At 39.4% G+C, this 17,982-nt stretch overlaps 1 protein-coding gene across 2 annotated transcripts; it reads left to right on the top strand.

Annotated features, from left to right (window-relative positions):
* The first annotated feature begins 61 nt into the window (after nt 1-61).
* LOC131772163 (protein NLRC5-like) lies at nt 62-15,656 on the top strand. 2 transcript variants are annotated; one of them, XM_066164496.1, is made up of 6 exons: nt 62-118; nt 2,945-4,173; nt 4,671-4,769; nt 8,554-8,801; nt 9,070-9,334; nt 11,332-15,656. In XM_066164496.1, exons 2-6 carry the CDS (start codon nt 2,973-2,975, stop codon nt 14,712-14,714), a joined length of 5,196 nt encoding a protein of 1,731 aa, XP_066020593.1. In that variant the 5' UTR covers nt 62-118; nt 2,945-2,972; the 3' UTR covers nt 14,715-15,656. The 2 variants fall into 2 exon arrangements, with proteins under 2 accessions (XP_066020593.1, XP_066020592.1); XM_066164495.1 differs by having other exon boundaries at nt 4,668-4,769.
* The last annotated feature ends 2,326 nt before the right edge of the window (nt 15,657-17,982 follow it).

Below are 17,982 nucleotides of genomic sequence, written 5' to 3'. Positions count from 1 at the left end.
GCTAGGAACACTCGCCTAAGTAAATGACGTCACAAAAAAAGGAGCGCCACTCTCTCAAACTTCCTCTTTCAGTTTCAACTGTCTCTCTTTACGTAGCAATGAATCATCGTCGATGCAGGTTAGTTTTCTCTGCTATTTACCTCTACTACTTGCTGGGTGTGCGTGTGTGGCTTTGCGAATTACGTGTGTGTACTTTTCTGAATTACAGTAGCTAGATTTATATTTGCAAGCTTTTGCTGATTACCCACCGCTTTCCCACCACTATTTGCTGCGCTAACAAATCTGATAGTCTGAGTAAACTTGGCTCGCTTAACTACCCCTCTTTAGTAGAATTAAGGCTATTGGAAGCACTTTACCACAGCTCCATAACGGTTTCTACGATGCTTTCTGTTTAAACTTCACCAAGAGAGCTGAACGAGTGATTTCGTTGTGGTAGACAAAATGGCCGTTGATATCAGAAATGGTATAAGCAGAAGGAAGTTCCACTGCTCTTTAAGATTACCGACTTGTTATCAAAACAAGGCCTTAGTGGCGAGTAACATGAGTAATTTCGCCTTACACCGTGCAGAATTGGACCATCAACAGCAAATTCGTTTAAATCATGATTTGCAGGGGGCCCGTTTACAGGGAACAGACGAAGCTTGACTTTCGCTTTTGTTGGTGATCATTCTCTCCCATTCGTTATTGTGAATGATCGGCCGTCATCAGCTCTCTATCGTGATAGTCAAAAAACCCAGCATCCGATGAGTGCATTTGAGATACTCATTTCGATATCTTGTTAGCGAGAAAAATCTCCTTTATTAACGTCTGCTCATTTGACTTCTCCCAATTGCAAAACTGTTTATCTTTTATAATTTTATCAAGCAGAATTGAATGTTGTACCCATGCATCTGCCACTATTTTGTGCTTTCGAAGAGGGTAATTTAGTATTATCGACTGAGTTGATAACGTAACTTTGCCACCGTAAAAAGCTGAAGTTTTGAAGAGTTCAAAAGCTGAAGTTAGAGTGATTGAGAAGGGCTAAAGCTTGAAACTTCAGCTTTTGAACTCTTTACGGTGGCAAAATTACGTAATCAACTCAGTTGATAATACTAAATTACCCTGTCATACTCTCCCACCGATGCTGCACCACAGTTTCTTTAGGAACTTACCCCCTTTATTTATTTATGCTCTCGAAGAGCACTTTAAATAACTGTAATACATTAATTCTTTTCATAGAATGGTACTTCTTATTTGCAAAAAGATAATACAATATGGACCAAAATCATCTGAGTATAAAATAAGGGAAACAATTTGTGGCTGGAAAAATTTGATTCCTCACCTAATTCAATGATATCTTAATGATGAACAACTTACTTAGTTCACTGCGAATCGACGGAAACTTGAATTATTTTTTCCCTGTAACTGCTTGTTTTCAACTGAACGTTTCAATTTTACAAGGAATTTCCGCAGCTAAGATGGGAGCATATCCGTTGGAGTTAGCTTAACAGCATAAAAACTCGCTAAGCTAACATAGGAGTATGTAACGGTGCTGCCACTTTCACTATGAATTCCGATTATGACGATGTAAAACATATTTGACAAAGCTGCTATTTCAAACAAGTTCGCTGCTTACCACTCCACGCTCGACTGAAGAAGCGGCGAACGAACTCACGCGTGATTTTCAGCTTTATGTCCGAATATTACAGTCTGGAAACGGTTTCGAACAAGGATTGTTTTCCATTATTCCAACTCGGCATTTGTCGATCGTTACTCTTTTCTCTATCAAGGAAGGATTGATCCTAACCCTAAAATATAGCTTATTTATCAAGGGTAAAACTACACGATGATTGCTTGAGCGCGCACGTAGGCATGGAAGTGAATATGTCAGAGGTAGGCTCTCAGATCAGTGTTAAGTCTTACTATGCTAAAAGTCGTTTGTATTAATGAATTTTATAATCTTTGTTTTGGACTTAGTAAATTTCATGTGCAATCCATAGGATCGGACACTGAGAAGATTGCATACTGGATCAGTTCGCAATGATTTTTTATGAAACGTAGAAATAATTTTCATGTGTTCATAATTCTTCACGCGTCAAGTTAATGCTTAAAAATGAAACCTTCTAAGAGTTTCTCCACGATTTCCTTTTTGATTCTGGTGGTTCATGCAACTACCTCAACTTAATGAAAGAGAGGAGTCATCGACTCCTTAAAAGCCAAGACAGGATGTAGAGAAATAAAGCGAACCATCGACGCTTTATCATCACCAAAACTTTCCCTGCGATTACATGACTGTGCACTTGTACAGAATGGCTTGTGTTCCCCATTGTACAATTGCTTTCAATCATGATAAGGGAAACCACCTTCTATGACTTTCTCCCTTACCTAAAATGTTGGCCTTTTATGTTTCTTGCGATACTTTTGATTTGGAACTCACGACACGCATGAGTTAGTTGATGCGGATCAAAAGCAACCATTCCACGACTTCACACAAGAACAAGAGAATATCAACTTAGGTTTAATTGGAGTGTGTTCGAGAAATGCACTTTTGCGTAACCAAAATGAGATACTGAGTTGCACTAGATTGTAGGACATTTTAGATAGATAACTTCAAGTAGGACAGGTTCTATTCCTCTGTCTGTCATCTAAAAGCAATTATTCTGCAATTTCCTCGGTTTCAAAACGATGCTGGAGTACCACATTCATTGATTTGAAGATTAGATGCATTCCATAGCTTGGGCTGTTAGCGGCTAGCTTGTGTGTCAAGAAGAGACTAAATTAAAATATGGATCGCGATCAAGCTGAATTTAGCTATTTTACCCTTCTATAATAACTCTTTGTAGAATGTAAGTTCTACAAAATTTTCAATTGGTAATAAGATTCATACATTTTATTTATACTCTTTGGCTGCGCGTTCCGCTTGATGGTTACCTTCAACAACAATTCTATTGTTCTTCTCTCACAGGAATCAGTTGGCGGTGTCTTGAGCCAGCATGAGTTTGTCCAAACATAAATCTCAGAAAAATGATCAACTGTTTTCATCAACTGGCAAGATAAGTGTCACAATCCTTGCATCAGAATGGGGAACAAGTAAGGGTGGACTATCCACATTAAACAGAGAGTTAGCCATTCAGTTGGCTAAGTTTCCTGAAGTGGATGTTTCCTTCTTTGTCCCACAATGTGGCGTAGAGGAAAAGAGAGCTGCACTCAGCCACAACATCGAAATTGTTCAAGCAACAAAGCGGCCTGGCTACGATGAACTTGAATGGCTGAGCTTTCCACCAGCTCAGCTCCAAATTGATGTCGTTGTTGGCCATGGGGTAAAACTTGGGCACCAAGCTCAAGTTATTAGAGAGTCTCACAAATGCAAGTGGATTCAAGTTGTCCACACTGATCCAGAGGAGCTTGGAATGTTCAAAACCTATCAAAATCCCATTTCCACAGGCGAGAAAAAGCGCCAGGCAGAAGTAGAACTCTGTGAGATGGCAGACTTGATTGTGGGGGTTGGACCCAAGTTATGCGAGGCATTTCGCAGATACCTCCATTGGTGCAAGAAGGATAAAAGTATCCTCGACATCACTCCGGGTGTTTTTGATGAATTTGAGAATATTGAACCTCTCGATGAAGATATGAAACGATGTGGCATTCTAGTGTTTGGCCGAGGGGATGCCGAAGACTTCAAGTTGAAAGGTTTCGATATTGCAGCCAAAGCTGTTGCTAAGGTTGAAGACGCTCGTCTTATTTTCGTTGGTGCTCCGGAAGGAAAACACGAAGAAATAGCCAAACGTTTTCGCGAATGTGGTGTGCCTGCCGACCGCCTTACTGTGAGAAGCTTTGTGAAAAACCGCGAGAGTCTGAAACACCTGTTTTGCGAAGTGGATCTAGCGCTTATGCCATCAAGAACTGAGGGTTTTGGCCTAACTGGTTTGGAAGCTTTATCAGCTGGTCTCCCTGTGCTTGTCAGTAAAAACTCAGGGTTTGGAGAAGCCCTGAATGAAGTACTATTTGGTGCAGCGTATGTGATTGATTCAGAAGATTCCAAGGTATGGGCTGAAGAGATCAAGAAAGTCCGGAAGAAAAAAAGACAGACGCAACTACAGGAGGCTGATGCACTCCGCTCCTCATACGGAAAGAAATACAGCTGGGCTGAGCAAATTCAAGCTTTCGTAACTGAGATGATCAACATTGTTAATGGTATGGCTTGCAGAGACAGACCTTAACAATCTTCGTCAGGTTGTTTTAAGCTATAAGCGAACGTTCTTTTTTCCTTTTACCAAGAAGGGCGTTATTAAGTTCTATCGGTTGATCAGGCGATTCTCTACATACAAAAAGAGTGACGAATATCTGATGATACTGATGTGGATTGAACGCATAGATTGATCGAAATTTATTTTTCCTTTTTATTGAGGGAGGGGGAGGGGGGGGTGATTCCAAGAGACAGAGTGTAGACTTTCAGGTTTTAATTGAGGTAAGGGAGAGCCTTTCAGTATTCTGCTAACAGGATGATTCAATGATAATTAGTTTGTTCAAAAACTTATATAGACATCTAGAACCATGATTCGGGTGGTAATATATCAGTTCCAACCCCTACAGAGAAACTCCTAGAAGAATAAGCAAGTTTTGATAGAAGCAACTTAACGACGTCATTAAATTAAAACATGCATATAGTTTTTTTTTTTGCTTTCCAGCAGATGCTTCTGTTTGTGAGGTGAGCGGAACCCAACATCAACACCAATCATCAGGTTTATCCCTTCCCCAGGTTGCGCAAAAGGATGATGATCAGCACACAGGTATTACATAGCTCAGCACCAAAGATACTTCTTTTTTCGTCAAAAATTTATCATGTATGAGTTTCAAAGTTGAGAATACTGTCTGAAACTGGCGTAAGAGTAGAACACGCAATGACACATTCAGAACCCAGTATACCATAAATAGAGGATATTAAATGCCGCTTTGGGATACGAATTTTATCTTCTCGTGCTGAAAGTATCAGCTCACTCTTGAGAGATACTTTCAGCACGAGAAGATAAAATTCGTATCCCCAAGCGGCCATGTAATGTTCTGTTTATTTTTATATAATAAACTCAGTTATGCACGCATTCTGATTGGTTCTCACTTATGATCTATTGGAGGACAGACGTATAGATGACGTCATTATTAAAACTTTTTCCCGTATATTTTAATTCTTTATTATATAAAACAAATAGATTCCAAGTTGTCATGCGTCCGTTCAGTAATAGATCACAGAGAACGTAAAAAATGTGGTAAGAACAAAAAAGTGGCACAGGAGGCGCAGCCGAGTGTGTCACTGATGTTCTTACCACATTTTGAAGTCATCTGTGATCTTTTACTGAACAGACGCACGGCAACTTGGAATCTATTTGTTAAATAGATACTGATAAAATTCCTACATAAAAGACAATTTTTTTTTATTCATTTTCGAAACAGCAAAATAGTGCAATTAAAGTGGTCACCCATCGCAAAATGCCTGTCACAAAAACGTTATGAAATTTGGATATATAGAGAATAATACATGGGCGCGCGTAGATATGGAATTTCTCCTCGAGTTTTCAACTTGACAGCTCACGAGTGAGCGCAGCGAACAAGTGAGATATTAAGTTGAACACGAGAAGAGAAATTCCATATCTACAAGCAACCACGTATTATTTTGTTTATCATATAAACGCAATAGCCCTTTACTAAGAAGAAAAGCCCACTTCAATAATGAATGAAAATAAATGAATCGACAATCCCCCAATAACAATCGTAGAGTGCGTTGGCGCTAACTCTAAATATGGAGAAATGCGTTGAATCATGATTACAAAAACAGCAATGGTCGTAATTTTCAATTTACAAAATTCTAATTTATTGACTTTGCCCTTACCGACAGAAGAAGTCTTTCAGGTAAACGGCCAAAATCGGCCATTGGCTAATCTTCCAGTTGTCGAGTTTCATTCTCAGCCGAGAGAAATGCTAACACCAAAGCTGCTGATCACGTAACTTTCGGTTTTTCTTTCAGTATATTGGTTTTCTTCCTCTTTTAGGAAAGTTTGAACCTCACTTTCCGTCAGCGAAACGGATTTTTTAGTGTTTTAGCCGCCATAATTCGAGAAAGTTCCGACAGTCAACTTGTATTTAGAATCGCGAAGGCTTTCCCGTTCATTCATCAACCTGACCGAGTGGCAGTTCTAAAGAAACTGTGGTGCTGCGTCGGTGGGGAAGTGGATTGATTTGAAGTTGATAAATTTTAGGTTAAGTGGCCACTGCGGATTAATCATTCATTACGGCGAATCGAAAAAGGAGATATTAGCTTTGTTGAACCCTTTTGGAGTGATTAAAGTTTCCTCACCTTCAACTTCAATTCTCAGCTTCTTACATTCTTCTGCCAGCTCCTCTTTTCCTTTCTTTAGCTCCTCGATGATGCCTTGGGGACTTTGGAAAACCTCGTCCGGGTGAAGAGCAATCTTAGCCCAACACTGGCTTCGGAAATTTTTGCGCTTCTCGCCATTTGCTTCTGATGTGACCACAGGCAGCCCAAGCTCACGTCTCAAGAAGAAGCCAACGATTAATTCATAAACGCGTCACGCGTTGTGTGACTTGGTGTTAAGTTACGAGAGGAACCGTTGAAAATTTGAACACGTTATAAGGAATAGCATCGGGAACGAAATATGGTCGATTTACAACGATAAATATTTCGAAATATGAATATTTTACACGTAAAATCAATAACACTTACTCACATCTTGTGTGTCCGTTGTAGTTTCTGGCGATTTCTGCCGTTTTAAGCTTGCTTTACCATCACTGTTATTCCTGTCAAAACACGAATCGACCATATTTCGTTCCCGATACTATTCCTTATAATGTGTTCAAATTTTCAACGGTTCCTCTCGTAACTTAACACCGAGTCACACAACGCGCGTTCATGAATTAATCGTTGGCTTGTTCTCAAGACGTGAGCTTGGGCCGCCTGTGATGTGACCCTCTTTATTACGTGGTGAACTCTTCCTTTCACCGCTGTCCCAACACGCACTTCGCTCGACGAGTTCAGTTGATAACCGATGGGGGCTAAACCATCTTGAAGGGCATGGAAGATTCGAGTCAAACCATTTTAAATTCACGCCATTTCCAAAGAGCCTCGCCGTTAATTTGTAGATAGAATAGTGGATCGTAGCCATTTACTAAAGGTGCAGACATGTGAATGAAGGTAGGGTTGATCGGGGATTCTGTGAGCTCTAAAGAGAGCTCCCGATCAACGCGCTGCATTTCTTGCACAGAAACATTTCGATATCTGGACGGTATGAGGCACAATTGTGTTCTAATGATACGGTGTGTTAAGAGAGATGTTAATAACTCTTTTCAATTTTAAATTTGGCGCACATGTGTGACATGACACAGCTTCTTAACAATGCTTCATTAGGCGAAAGTGCGTCCTATTGTCTACAGAGGTGGGGCAAAAACCCTCTTGGAACTCTCTTGGGAGTCCAAAGGGAACAACTTTCGAGGGCTTTTAGGACATTTCGGTGTAGCTTTCGGAGATGATCCTTTTGATAACACTTGTGGCCATCGTATTAACGCGAAATTCCACCAAAATTTGAGATATCAAACTTACTCTACCAGAGGGTACCTAAGTCACGAAGTACTTTTGTGGAGAAGAAAATCAACCTGAATACTAATCAGTTCATATTCCCATACAAATGCTAAGCGAAACAGCCGCATTTTCAAGATCAATTTTATTAAACTTATCGAAGACCAACGACTTGGATAAGCGTCTTAAATAAAAGCTGAACACCTCTTCTACAAAAGCCAGAGGGTACCTTATAGCTAAGTGGGCTGAGTTGTGTAAAAATTGGTAAGACACACTTGGCATTGGGCCGTTTTCGGCCATTTTCTTTATTGTTTCGCGTGTTTTCAATTATGAGAATTCAAATTTAGCGCTATTGGCTACGCAAAAGGTCCCGGATATGTCGCGGCATTCTGGGCGATGACCAAAGGCGAGTGACTTATCAGCAGCTGATTGGCTATATCAACACACATGAAAAAATACGATGTTTTTCTACATGTATCGTTACAGCTTTTCTCAGGGCCGGAAATCCCTGAATAACACCGCAGTTTATGTGATAAAAAGTTATAAAGGAGAAATTAAGACAATAATACTTATATTTTCTGTTCCAAAAAGTCAAAATTCTAATGAAGAAAAGGACAATTCTATAGCAGCCATTTTGTGAATGAAATTTCAAAAGAATCGGCCGCGCGCCTGAGCGGGAAGCTCTCTTATAATTGGCTCATCATGTAAGTAACCATGGCGACATCAATATCCTCACACGTGAAAGACAAAAATAGTATTTTCACTGCGCGCGATGAAGATGATTTTTTAGTAAAAGGAAAAATCCTGGTATTTCATCAGTATCTATATAATAAAACTAAGTATTTTAAAAATGTCATAAGCGTGAAAACGGTGTTTCAGAAGATCATTGGACATGGCCAAAACATTCTGAAGAGAACAATTATGGCAAAGCTCAAGTAGAGGATGGTCACATCGTTTTTTTGATAAAAGGCTTTTCATTTTCCTTTCAGCTACGAACATCTTTAATGATCTGCAGCAATTGAATTCTAAACAACCAACGCACAAGGAAAGTGAACTGTTGTTGGAGCTGCAGAAAACTGCTGAAGACAAAGGATTTGTTATTTGTGACAATCCAGCATCTGGAAACTGCATGTTCTATACATTGTCTGAACAACTGCAACACGTGAAAGGAATCAACATCTCACACAAAGAAATAAGGAAGGAATTAGTTCGGTTCCTAGAAAACTTTCCCAACCTGGTAAGACCATTGCACGGGCGATCATTGGTACTAAACTTTAATAAAATCACCGAATGATTTGAACTTACTCGCAAACCTCGGCGACATATTGATGGAAATCTTTTGAAACGAAAAGAAGTTCATGGTTTATTTAGAATCACGTCACAGAACTCTTGTCTTTTATCTTTTTACTTTATTAGTATGCTGACTACGAACGAACACATTAGGATTCACTGACTGATAGCTTCTTTAAGTCTATTGATTAATTTGCTTATTTTTTCCTCCAAAGCCCGATGGAACAGAGCTGTTCAAGTTTGTCCACGGATATCCATCATGGTCTGATTACCTGAGAATAATGGCCCAAGACGGCACCTGGGGTGATCACGTGATCCTTCATACTGCAGCAAACTGCTACAAGACTCGTATTCGTGTGATCAGTAGCCTTGGCTGTGATGTCATGATCAGTCCGAATCATCCCGATGTTGTCAACACCAATACACTTGTGGTTGGTCACATTCACGAAAAGCACTATGTAAGCCTTCGGCTCAAACAAGGTACAGGATATAAATACTTTCGGCAGATAATTTACAGGTGTCGTTAGGCTCTGAATTTACTCTACTTCTCTCCACTCCCCTGATTTTCCAATTTTTTTAATGTACTGACCAGACACGATGGAAATGCAAATGTCACCTCCATAATTTTTATATTTAAACAATGAACGCGTTACACCGGTCATCGACGGAACCAACTCACCAGCTTAGTTCATCGGTCCCCTCTGTAAGAGCTTAACATACTTTATAATAAAATTCGGATATAACACGCGCTGTCATTGGTTGAAAGAGCGTGCACTATGAGAGTATAGAGCATAGAGCTGAGCGACAGCTGTCACGCCATCTGCCAATTGTACTATGTTCGACCTTTTCCGGGACTTCTTTTTAGCTTTTTTCCGATAATTGAAAATGAAATTTCGGAACTGAAGCGAGCCGGCAAGTAGCAACAGAAGAATCAAACAAAGGTTTATAAACATACCAGGCGCCGTAATTTACGTTATTAAAACGTGAGCAGATACGAAAATCCTCAAAGGAAAAACAGAATAAACATTCCGAGTTTTAAAGATTTTCACGCTCAGTTAGATGGCAAGCTTACGTACGGTAATAAAAATCGAACACAGGTAACACTCGTATAGTATATAAAGTTCAGTGTTCAAAAACAAAACAGAACGAAACAGAAATGATGAAAATATAACCAAACTGGCATAATTGTTAAAATTCATACTAATCATGACGGTGTCAGAGCGAATATGATCATGCTGAAGTTCATCGCGGCTCGCTCATCATGGCGATCTCCGGTCATCACAGTAGAGCAAGCCTCAGAAACTACATCGGCCGCCCTTCCAGTGAAAAAAATAAGAGCTTGCTCTGATATCCTTTACGATACGTTGAGTGGCAATTCACATCAGTCACTGCAGCCGAGTTTTGCGGCGCTGCCATCACGAGCGATCTTCATGTTCCGGTGAATTCGGCTGTCGTTCATTCAAAAACACTCGCCTTGAACAGTTTGTTTTATACCTTGTCATGTGGAAAAAACACTCAAGAAGTGGGAAGAAACACTCGACTACGTCTCGTGTTTCTCCCTACACTTCTTTCGTGCTCTAGCCGCTTCCTGCGTGCTTTATAACAGAACAGAGCACAGTCAAGGCTTCTCTATTTGTTAAGTATCTTCTGCTTATAAGCTCTACGCTTATAAGCAGAAGGAAACTTCGGAAGGGGTTTTAGAAGTTTTTATAAACTGAGGAGCTTATATCCAAGGGGGCTTATAACCGGAATAGAAAAAGCACTTCGAAATGAGCTGTAGCACTGCTAATCAAAAATCAAAACGTCATAATAAATCGAATTCATTTCATTTCATTTCATTCGGAGCAGAATTGAAACTAACAACACGAAGAAATCTGGAATATAACAAAACGGAAGTTTAAACCTTTCCCTTGAAGTTCAACTTTGCTCTCCTATCATTAGAATCATAATTTCCAATTCACAGCAGAGTTTCTATGTCACAAAACAAGAAAAGATAGAGGAGGGGCTTATATTGGAGGGTGGGGGGGGGTATAATTAGATGTATTATTTTGGTGGGCATATACGCGGGGGCTGCTTATGCGTGGAGGGGCTTATAAGCGGTAGCTTGCAGTATACCGCAGCAGGTTAAAGAAGTAGCCAAGCCGATATGGGAACAAAGAGGAAGTAATAGAGATTTTTTAACTAAAACTTTTATTCTACCATAGGGCATTAAAGTTAGACTTGCAAACCCACAATAAAAAATAGAGGATAGGTTGAAGCGGACGATAAACTGATGAAAAAATTTATTCTTTGTTTAAAGCTATCTCAAAGGCCTTTACCCACTTTTTGGGTATTTTCATATCAGGCAAGATATCTGAAACAGGTGTTGTGCCTTAGACAACTAGAGTGGTATTAGTACCGAAATGAAATAAGGACTTCTTTTACCGATTTTCTACTCAAAGGCAAGATATTCATCATATGATAATTCGTTTCCGCAGATATTACTGAGCCTTGCGAGTTGATTGAGAGGATTCGTCAGCTGTACAAAATACGTGAAGAACGACTCCTGCCAGTCCCTTGGTGCGAAGATTTCAGTTTTAAACTGAGCGAGATTTTCACCAGGCTTAGAATTGTACGCAAAGATAAGACTAGAGGAGAAATGAAGGAGGAGATCACAAACATGACAGCTATCTTCAAAACACATGAAGAATGCGAAGGGAAGAAGACTGCACCCCCCACTGCGCCACGGACTGCGCCTCTTACTGTACCCCGGACTGTTTTGATCGAAGGGGATCCAGGTATGGGAAAAACAACCTACTGTCAGAAGCTTGCCTACGACTGGGCAACTTCACGAGAACACTGGGACAAGTCCTTCCCGATGATTGCTCTACTTTTACTGCTAAGGTGCCACGAAATCAAATCTAACCTTTGGCAAGCAATTGATGAGCAACTTCTTCCTGACGACATCGACGAAGAAAGTAAACAAAACCTTTTCAAGTTCATTCGTGAGAATCAGTCCAGGGTTTTGTTTGTTTTTGATGGCTTAGACGAAGCTGACCTTGGTAAAATAGACCTTTTTATCAGTCTCACTCAAAGAAAAGTACTCCCCAAATGCCTTTTTGTTTTCACTTCTCGTCATGAATCTGGGATGAAAATGAGGCGCTACTGTGACAATCTGTGGGAGATTGTGGGATTCACACAAGAAGACGCCGAACATTTTATTTACAAGTACTTTAGAAACATGGAACACTTGGCTGAGAGACTTTTTAAAGAGATTAGGTCAAGATCATACTTACGCCAACTGACATCAAATCCTCTTAACACCGCACTATTGTGCATTCTTTGTGAAGATTTTAAAGAAGCCTTTCCAGAGAGCAGAACTCAATTGTACATTGAAATCGTAAAGTGTGTCTTGAGAAGATATGAAGAAAAGGAAGGATTTTCCAGAAACAATGAAGATTTGATTGAAGTTTACGAAGAGAAACTCAGAAGCTTGGGGCGTATAGCATTACAATCTCTTCTCAAGGGTGAGCTATATATCGAAGAAAGCAAAGTAAATGCTAACAATATTAATGCTGTAAAGAAGTTTGGATTTCTGTCAGTTCAGTCTGGAAGTCGTAAGAGAGATCCTTGCTTTCGTTATAGCTTTCTGCACAAGAGCTTTCAAGAGTTCTTTGCCGGTTTTCACCTTGCTTTAAAGATTGTCAGAGAAGAAGATGAAGCAGAAATCACAATCTTAGATAAGAGATTTCTGGGTGAGCTGCATCAGGTGTTTTTGTACATATGTGGAGTTGTTGCTATGCAATCCGAGGAAACTGCGAGGCGTCTCTTGCGGAAACTTACCACTCATGTAAATATGTTAAGTGCGGCATCTCATGGAGTTACGAGAAACATAGAATTGGCATTTTGTTTAATAGAGGAATGTGAAAAATGTAAGAAAAGCCTTCAGTCCCAGTTGCTTCATGAGTTTGGGGCTCACCTCCAGCTCAAGGCTTGCACGTTAAGAATGATTCCGCGATTCGACTTTTTTTTTGAAAGTCTTAAATCCAATACCTTTTTAACTTATTTAGAACTACGTAGTCCTACTTCTAGAGAGGTTGTCAACGACCCAGACACTATTTCATCGGTTCATTTGACATGGGTTTCGATTGGTGTTGCTTCTCTCTCTCAGGCTCTTTTAGTCAATAATACATTGACTCATTTGAACTTGAAATGTGCTATGGTCCGTGATTCTGGTGTTGATTCTCTCTCTGAGGCTCTTTCAGTCAATACTGCATTGACTCATTTGTACTTGAATAGAAATATGATTGGTGCTTCTGGTGCTTCTTTTCTCTCTCGTGCTCTTTCAGTCAATACTACATTGGCTCATTTGAACTTGGGTAGAAATGAGATTGGTGCTTCTGGTGCTGCTTCTCTCTCCCAGGCCCTTTCAGTCAACAGCAGTTTGGTTTATTTGAATTTGGACAGGAATTTTCTCGGTGATTCTGGTGCTGCTTCTCTCTCTCAGGCCTTTTCAGTCAATACTACATTGGCTCAATTGAACTTGGGTAGAAATGCGATTGGTGCTTCTGGTGCTGCTTCTCTCTCCCAGGCCCTTTCAGTCAACGGCAGTTTGGTTGATTTGAATTTGGAAAGGAATTTTCTCGGTGATTCTGGTGCTGCTTCTCTCTCTCAGGCCCTTTCAGTCAATAGCAGTTTGACTGATTTGAATTTGCGTGATAATAAGATTGGTGGTTCTGGTGCTTCTTTTCTATCTCGTGCTCTTTCAGTCAAAACAACATTGGCTCATTTGAACTTGGGTAGAAATGAGATTGGTGCTTCTGGTGCTGCTTCTCTCTCCCAGGCCCTTTCAGTCAACAGCAGTTTGGTTGATTTGAATTTGGAAAGGAATTTTCTCGGTGATTCTGGTGCTGCTTCTCTCTCTCAGGCCTTTTCAGTCAATACTACATTGGCTCATTTAAACTTGGGCAGAAATGAGATTGGTGCTTCTGGTGCTGCTTCTCTCTCCCAGGCCCTTTCAGTCAACAGCAGTTTGGTTGATTTGAATTTGGAAAGGAATTTTCTCGGTGATTCTGGCGCTGCTTCTCTCTCTCAGGCCTTTTCAGTCAATACTACATCGACTCGTTTGAATTTGTGTGGCAATGAGATTGGTGGTTCTGGTGCTGCTTCTCTCTCTCAGGCCCTTTCAGTCAATAGCAGTTTGACTGATTTGAATTTGCGTGATAATAAGATTGGTCATTCTGGTGCTGCTTCTCTCTCTCAGGCCCTTTCAGTCAATAGCAGTTTGACTGATTTGAATTTGCGTGATAATAAGATTGGTCATTCTGGTGCTGCTTCTCTCTCTCAGGCCCTTTCAGTCAATAGCAGTTTGACTGATTTGAATTTGCGTGATAATAAGATTGGTGATTCTGGTGCTGCTTGTCTCTCTCAGGCCCTTTCAGTCAATAGCAGTTTGACTGATTTGAATTTGCGTGATAATAAGATTGGTGATTCTGGTGCTGCTTGTCTCTCTCAGGCCCTTTCAGTCAATAGCAGTTTGACTGATTTGAATTTGTGTGATAATAAGATTGGTCATTCTGGTGCTGCTTCTCTCTCTCAGGCCCTTTCAGTCAATAGCAGTTTGACTGATTTGAATTTGTGTGATAATAAAATTGGTGATTCTGGTGCTGCTTCTCTCTCTCAGGCCCTTTCAGTCAATAGCAGTTTGACTGATTTGAATTTGCATGGTAATAAGATTGGTGAATCTGGTGCTGCTTCTCTCTCTCAGGCTCTTTCAGTCAATACTGCATTGACTAATTTGAACTTGGATATAAATTGGATTAGTGCTTCTGTTGCTGCTTCTCTCTCACAGACCCTTTCAGTCAACAGCAGTTCGGGCTGATTTGAATTTGGAAAGGAATTTTCTCGGTGCTTCTGGTGCTGCTTCTCTCTCTCTCTCTCTCTCTCAGGCCCTATCAGTCAATAGCAGTTTGACTGATTTGAATTTGTGTGATAATGAGATTGGTGATTTATGTACTGCCTCTTTCTCTCAAGCCCTTTCAGTCAACTTTAAATTGACTTACTTGAATTTGGAACGGAATGTAATTGGCGATTCTGGTGTTACTTCTCTCTCCCTCACGCTCTTTCAGCCAATACTTCGTTGGCTCATTTGATCTCGAATGGGGATCGAGGACATTGGTTTTTCTGGTGATGCTTCTCTTTAACACCCCTTTCTTTAAATAATTATTCGACTGTTTTGTTTCTAATGAGTGTCACTAGTTTTGCTTAGCTCTCTGTTTCTTCTATATATTGACGAATCTGGATATTTAGATCGATTTCTCTAGTTATGTGTCGAACGTATCCAAATATGATCAATAGTTTTAGCAGCCATGGAGATTCATACTCTAAAATGAGCAAAGAGCTAATTGAATTTTAAGGGAAAGCAACAAAAAGATTCAACATTTGATTTAGTTTTGTTCCAAACCTAAGGTCAATATTGTATGGGTTGTAAATATTTCCACACACGTGGACGACGAAAGTATTTTCATTTTTTGGGGTTTGCCATGAATGTCAGTCTTTAATGACTTCTAGCACATCATGCTGAGAAGTGTAAGATGCGCAAGAGGACTTAAAATTTACTGTTAGGTATATACAACATTATCGTAATTTGTTGTATAGTTGATTATTTCAAGTGAAAAAATGACTTGGATTATTGGTAGTAGTTTTTTTTTTTTAAAGATAAAGTGTTGTATTTGAATGATTGATCGTAAGAAAATAACTGCTTCATGAATTAAACACTGTCAAGTAACTTTGATAAGTGTTGGAAATAAAGTTTTTTAAGACAGTTTGATCGTATTTTTTTTATTTCTATTTTTGGGAGCAGAAGGAGGGAGCAGTTTTTTTACGTGAGGAAATCGAAGAGGGAAGGAGCAAAATTGCATCTAGTCTCGTTTCCGAGAGTGTTTGAGTCCGAGACCAGGATATAGATAGGTTTTAAGATTAACACTGTACAACGGTCAACGCCAACTCAATATTTTTATGCTCAATTAATAGATGTATACGGGTGTTAGAGGACGGGAGGGACCTAAAATAAAAAAGAGAGAGATAAGAGTCGTTCAAAACTGGAATGTCATGAAATAATTTATCAACCCGCCCTGCTGTCTGATTACTCCCTCAACGAAAAGGGTTTAAGAACTAATCAGACTAACGAAAGTGTATACTAAGAAAGAAAAGAAATGATTCTAGCTTGTGTCATCGCACGTTTGGGAAACACGTGCAGTTACATAGCTTGACCCGCCGTAAGGACATGTCAGCATGAACATGAACGATAATAAATTCACGCGTTCTTTAACCAACTTTATCTCGCGTGACACGAAATTGTTCAAATTAAAACTCTTGCAAAGCGTCAGATTATCTTGAAATCAATAACCGCCACTACCCGAATCAAGCTCTCTTGCAATTGGCCAGGTTAATTTGTCTTTAGTGCCGAAATATTTTTTCCGTAAAGCACGTTGTCCTTATGAATTAGACGGAATACTGCTGTGTGTCGGACACATTTATCTGCAATTGATTTTAGCTTAAAATTTGTAAAATGAGAAGGGATGGGCATGTTTGTAGTTACCTTCAAAGCTACTGAAATTTTTGTTTGCCTCAGACATATAACATGAATCATAGTGCAATTTTTATTTAATGATATTGCATGGGTGGACACCCCATGAGATTCACAATTTCATTTTGTGGCACGTGCGAGTCAAATGTCTCCATCATAATCGCTGTTTACAAGTGTATCGCCACAACAGAAAAGTTGCGTGACACCGTTTCTGATCAGTTTCTTCAAAAGGTTCCTTTCGGTTCCACATCCGAAGAGTACTGCAATTTCTCTATAAGATATAAATTATTCGTCTCGGAACGTGGATTTGTATCTCAATATGGTAGTTGTAAAAGATGTGTTATCCTTTCCCGTCATTACCTTTCCAGTAATGGTCTCCTCGGTTGAAACTGAGAAAGTTCTGGAAACTATTAAGTTATATTGCTATGTCTGTCGAGTATGGTTAGCCAAATGTTGCAAAATTCAACAACTTGCATATTTATATTCAACAACTTATATTTATGCTCAACAAAATATATTTTATTCAACAGTTTACAGTTATATTCTGTAGGCGCAAGAATTTGTATTATCATTTTTTGTTAGTGTTGGTGTTTCATAGTTTCGTGTTAGGTGTTTATTTTCTCGTCTTCATTAGTGTCCTTTGTCAGTTACCAGTTTTGTACTTGTTATATTTATTTGCATATCGTATATATATTGGTTGCGCGTAATTTATTTGGTTAGTTGTCTAGTTTGCGAAAATTATCGTTACATATCTAGCTCTGGGTTTCATGTTTTCGTCTTTGGTTTGGTCACATTCGTCTTGTAAGTATCCTTGTTTATTTTGCTTTGTCGTTTTCCAGTACTTTCACTCATACGATGTAAGATATTTTATGCTCATTCGCGTGTTTGTAATTTTGTCATTTTCAGTTACCGTATTCAACAATGTGTCAAGTTTGTTCTAGTAAAGTTTGAAATACGAGTGATTAGCGTTTACGGCTATATATTCAACATTTTGTATTTATGTTCAACAATACGCAATCTCTTTTCATATTCAACTAAATTATTTTCATTCAACAACAATGTTTATTCAACTTCAATAGCTATATTTATTTTACTCAATTAAATTAATTGTTCAACTTCAGTCCAAACTTTTTACTCAACAACAATAATTATTCAACTTCTACCATGTATCTTTTGTGACGAAGTGTTTGAAAGTTCCCGGACATTCGAAATATCGTTATTAAACAAATTCCCCGTCCCATCCCCAGTTAAATACGCTGTATAGTGGACCCAGTTCCCCGATTATAACGCTCATGAATAGAGATGGCGTCGGAAGACGGAGGAACAAGCGACTAAATACAGGAATGGCTCCGACCTATGATTGGATGATAAAAATAGTAAAAGTTAATAAGTTATATCTTAACTCCTTGCTCGTGAGTATTGTTTGACCGTGTGTCTCGAAGCGGAACGATGAAATATATCAATGCGAGTGAAAATACCGATGTGTCAAACAAGAAATGGCTACATATTACGAAGGGAAGGCAGAGCCTCTCTTGTTCAACGAGGTCGTTCAGCGATATTC

Source organism: Pocillopora verrucosa, chromosome 3 (assembly GCF_036669915.1).
Source record: "Pocillopora verrucosa isolate sample1 chromosome 3, ASM3666991v2, whole genome shotgun sequence".
Lineage (NCBI taxonomy): Eukaryota > Metazoa > Cnidaria > Anthozoa > Scleractinia > Pocilloporidae > Pocillopora > Pocillopora verrucosa.
This window is presented reverse-complemented; position numbering and strand designations above follow the sequence as displayed.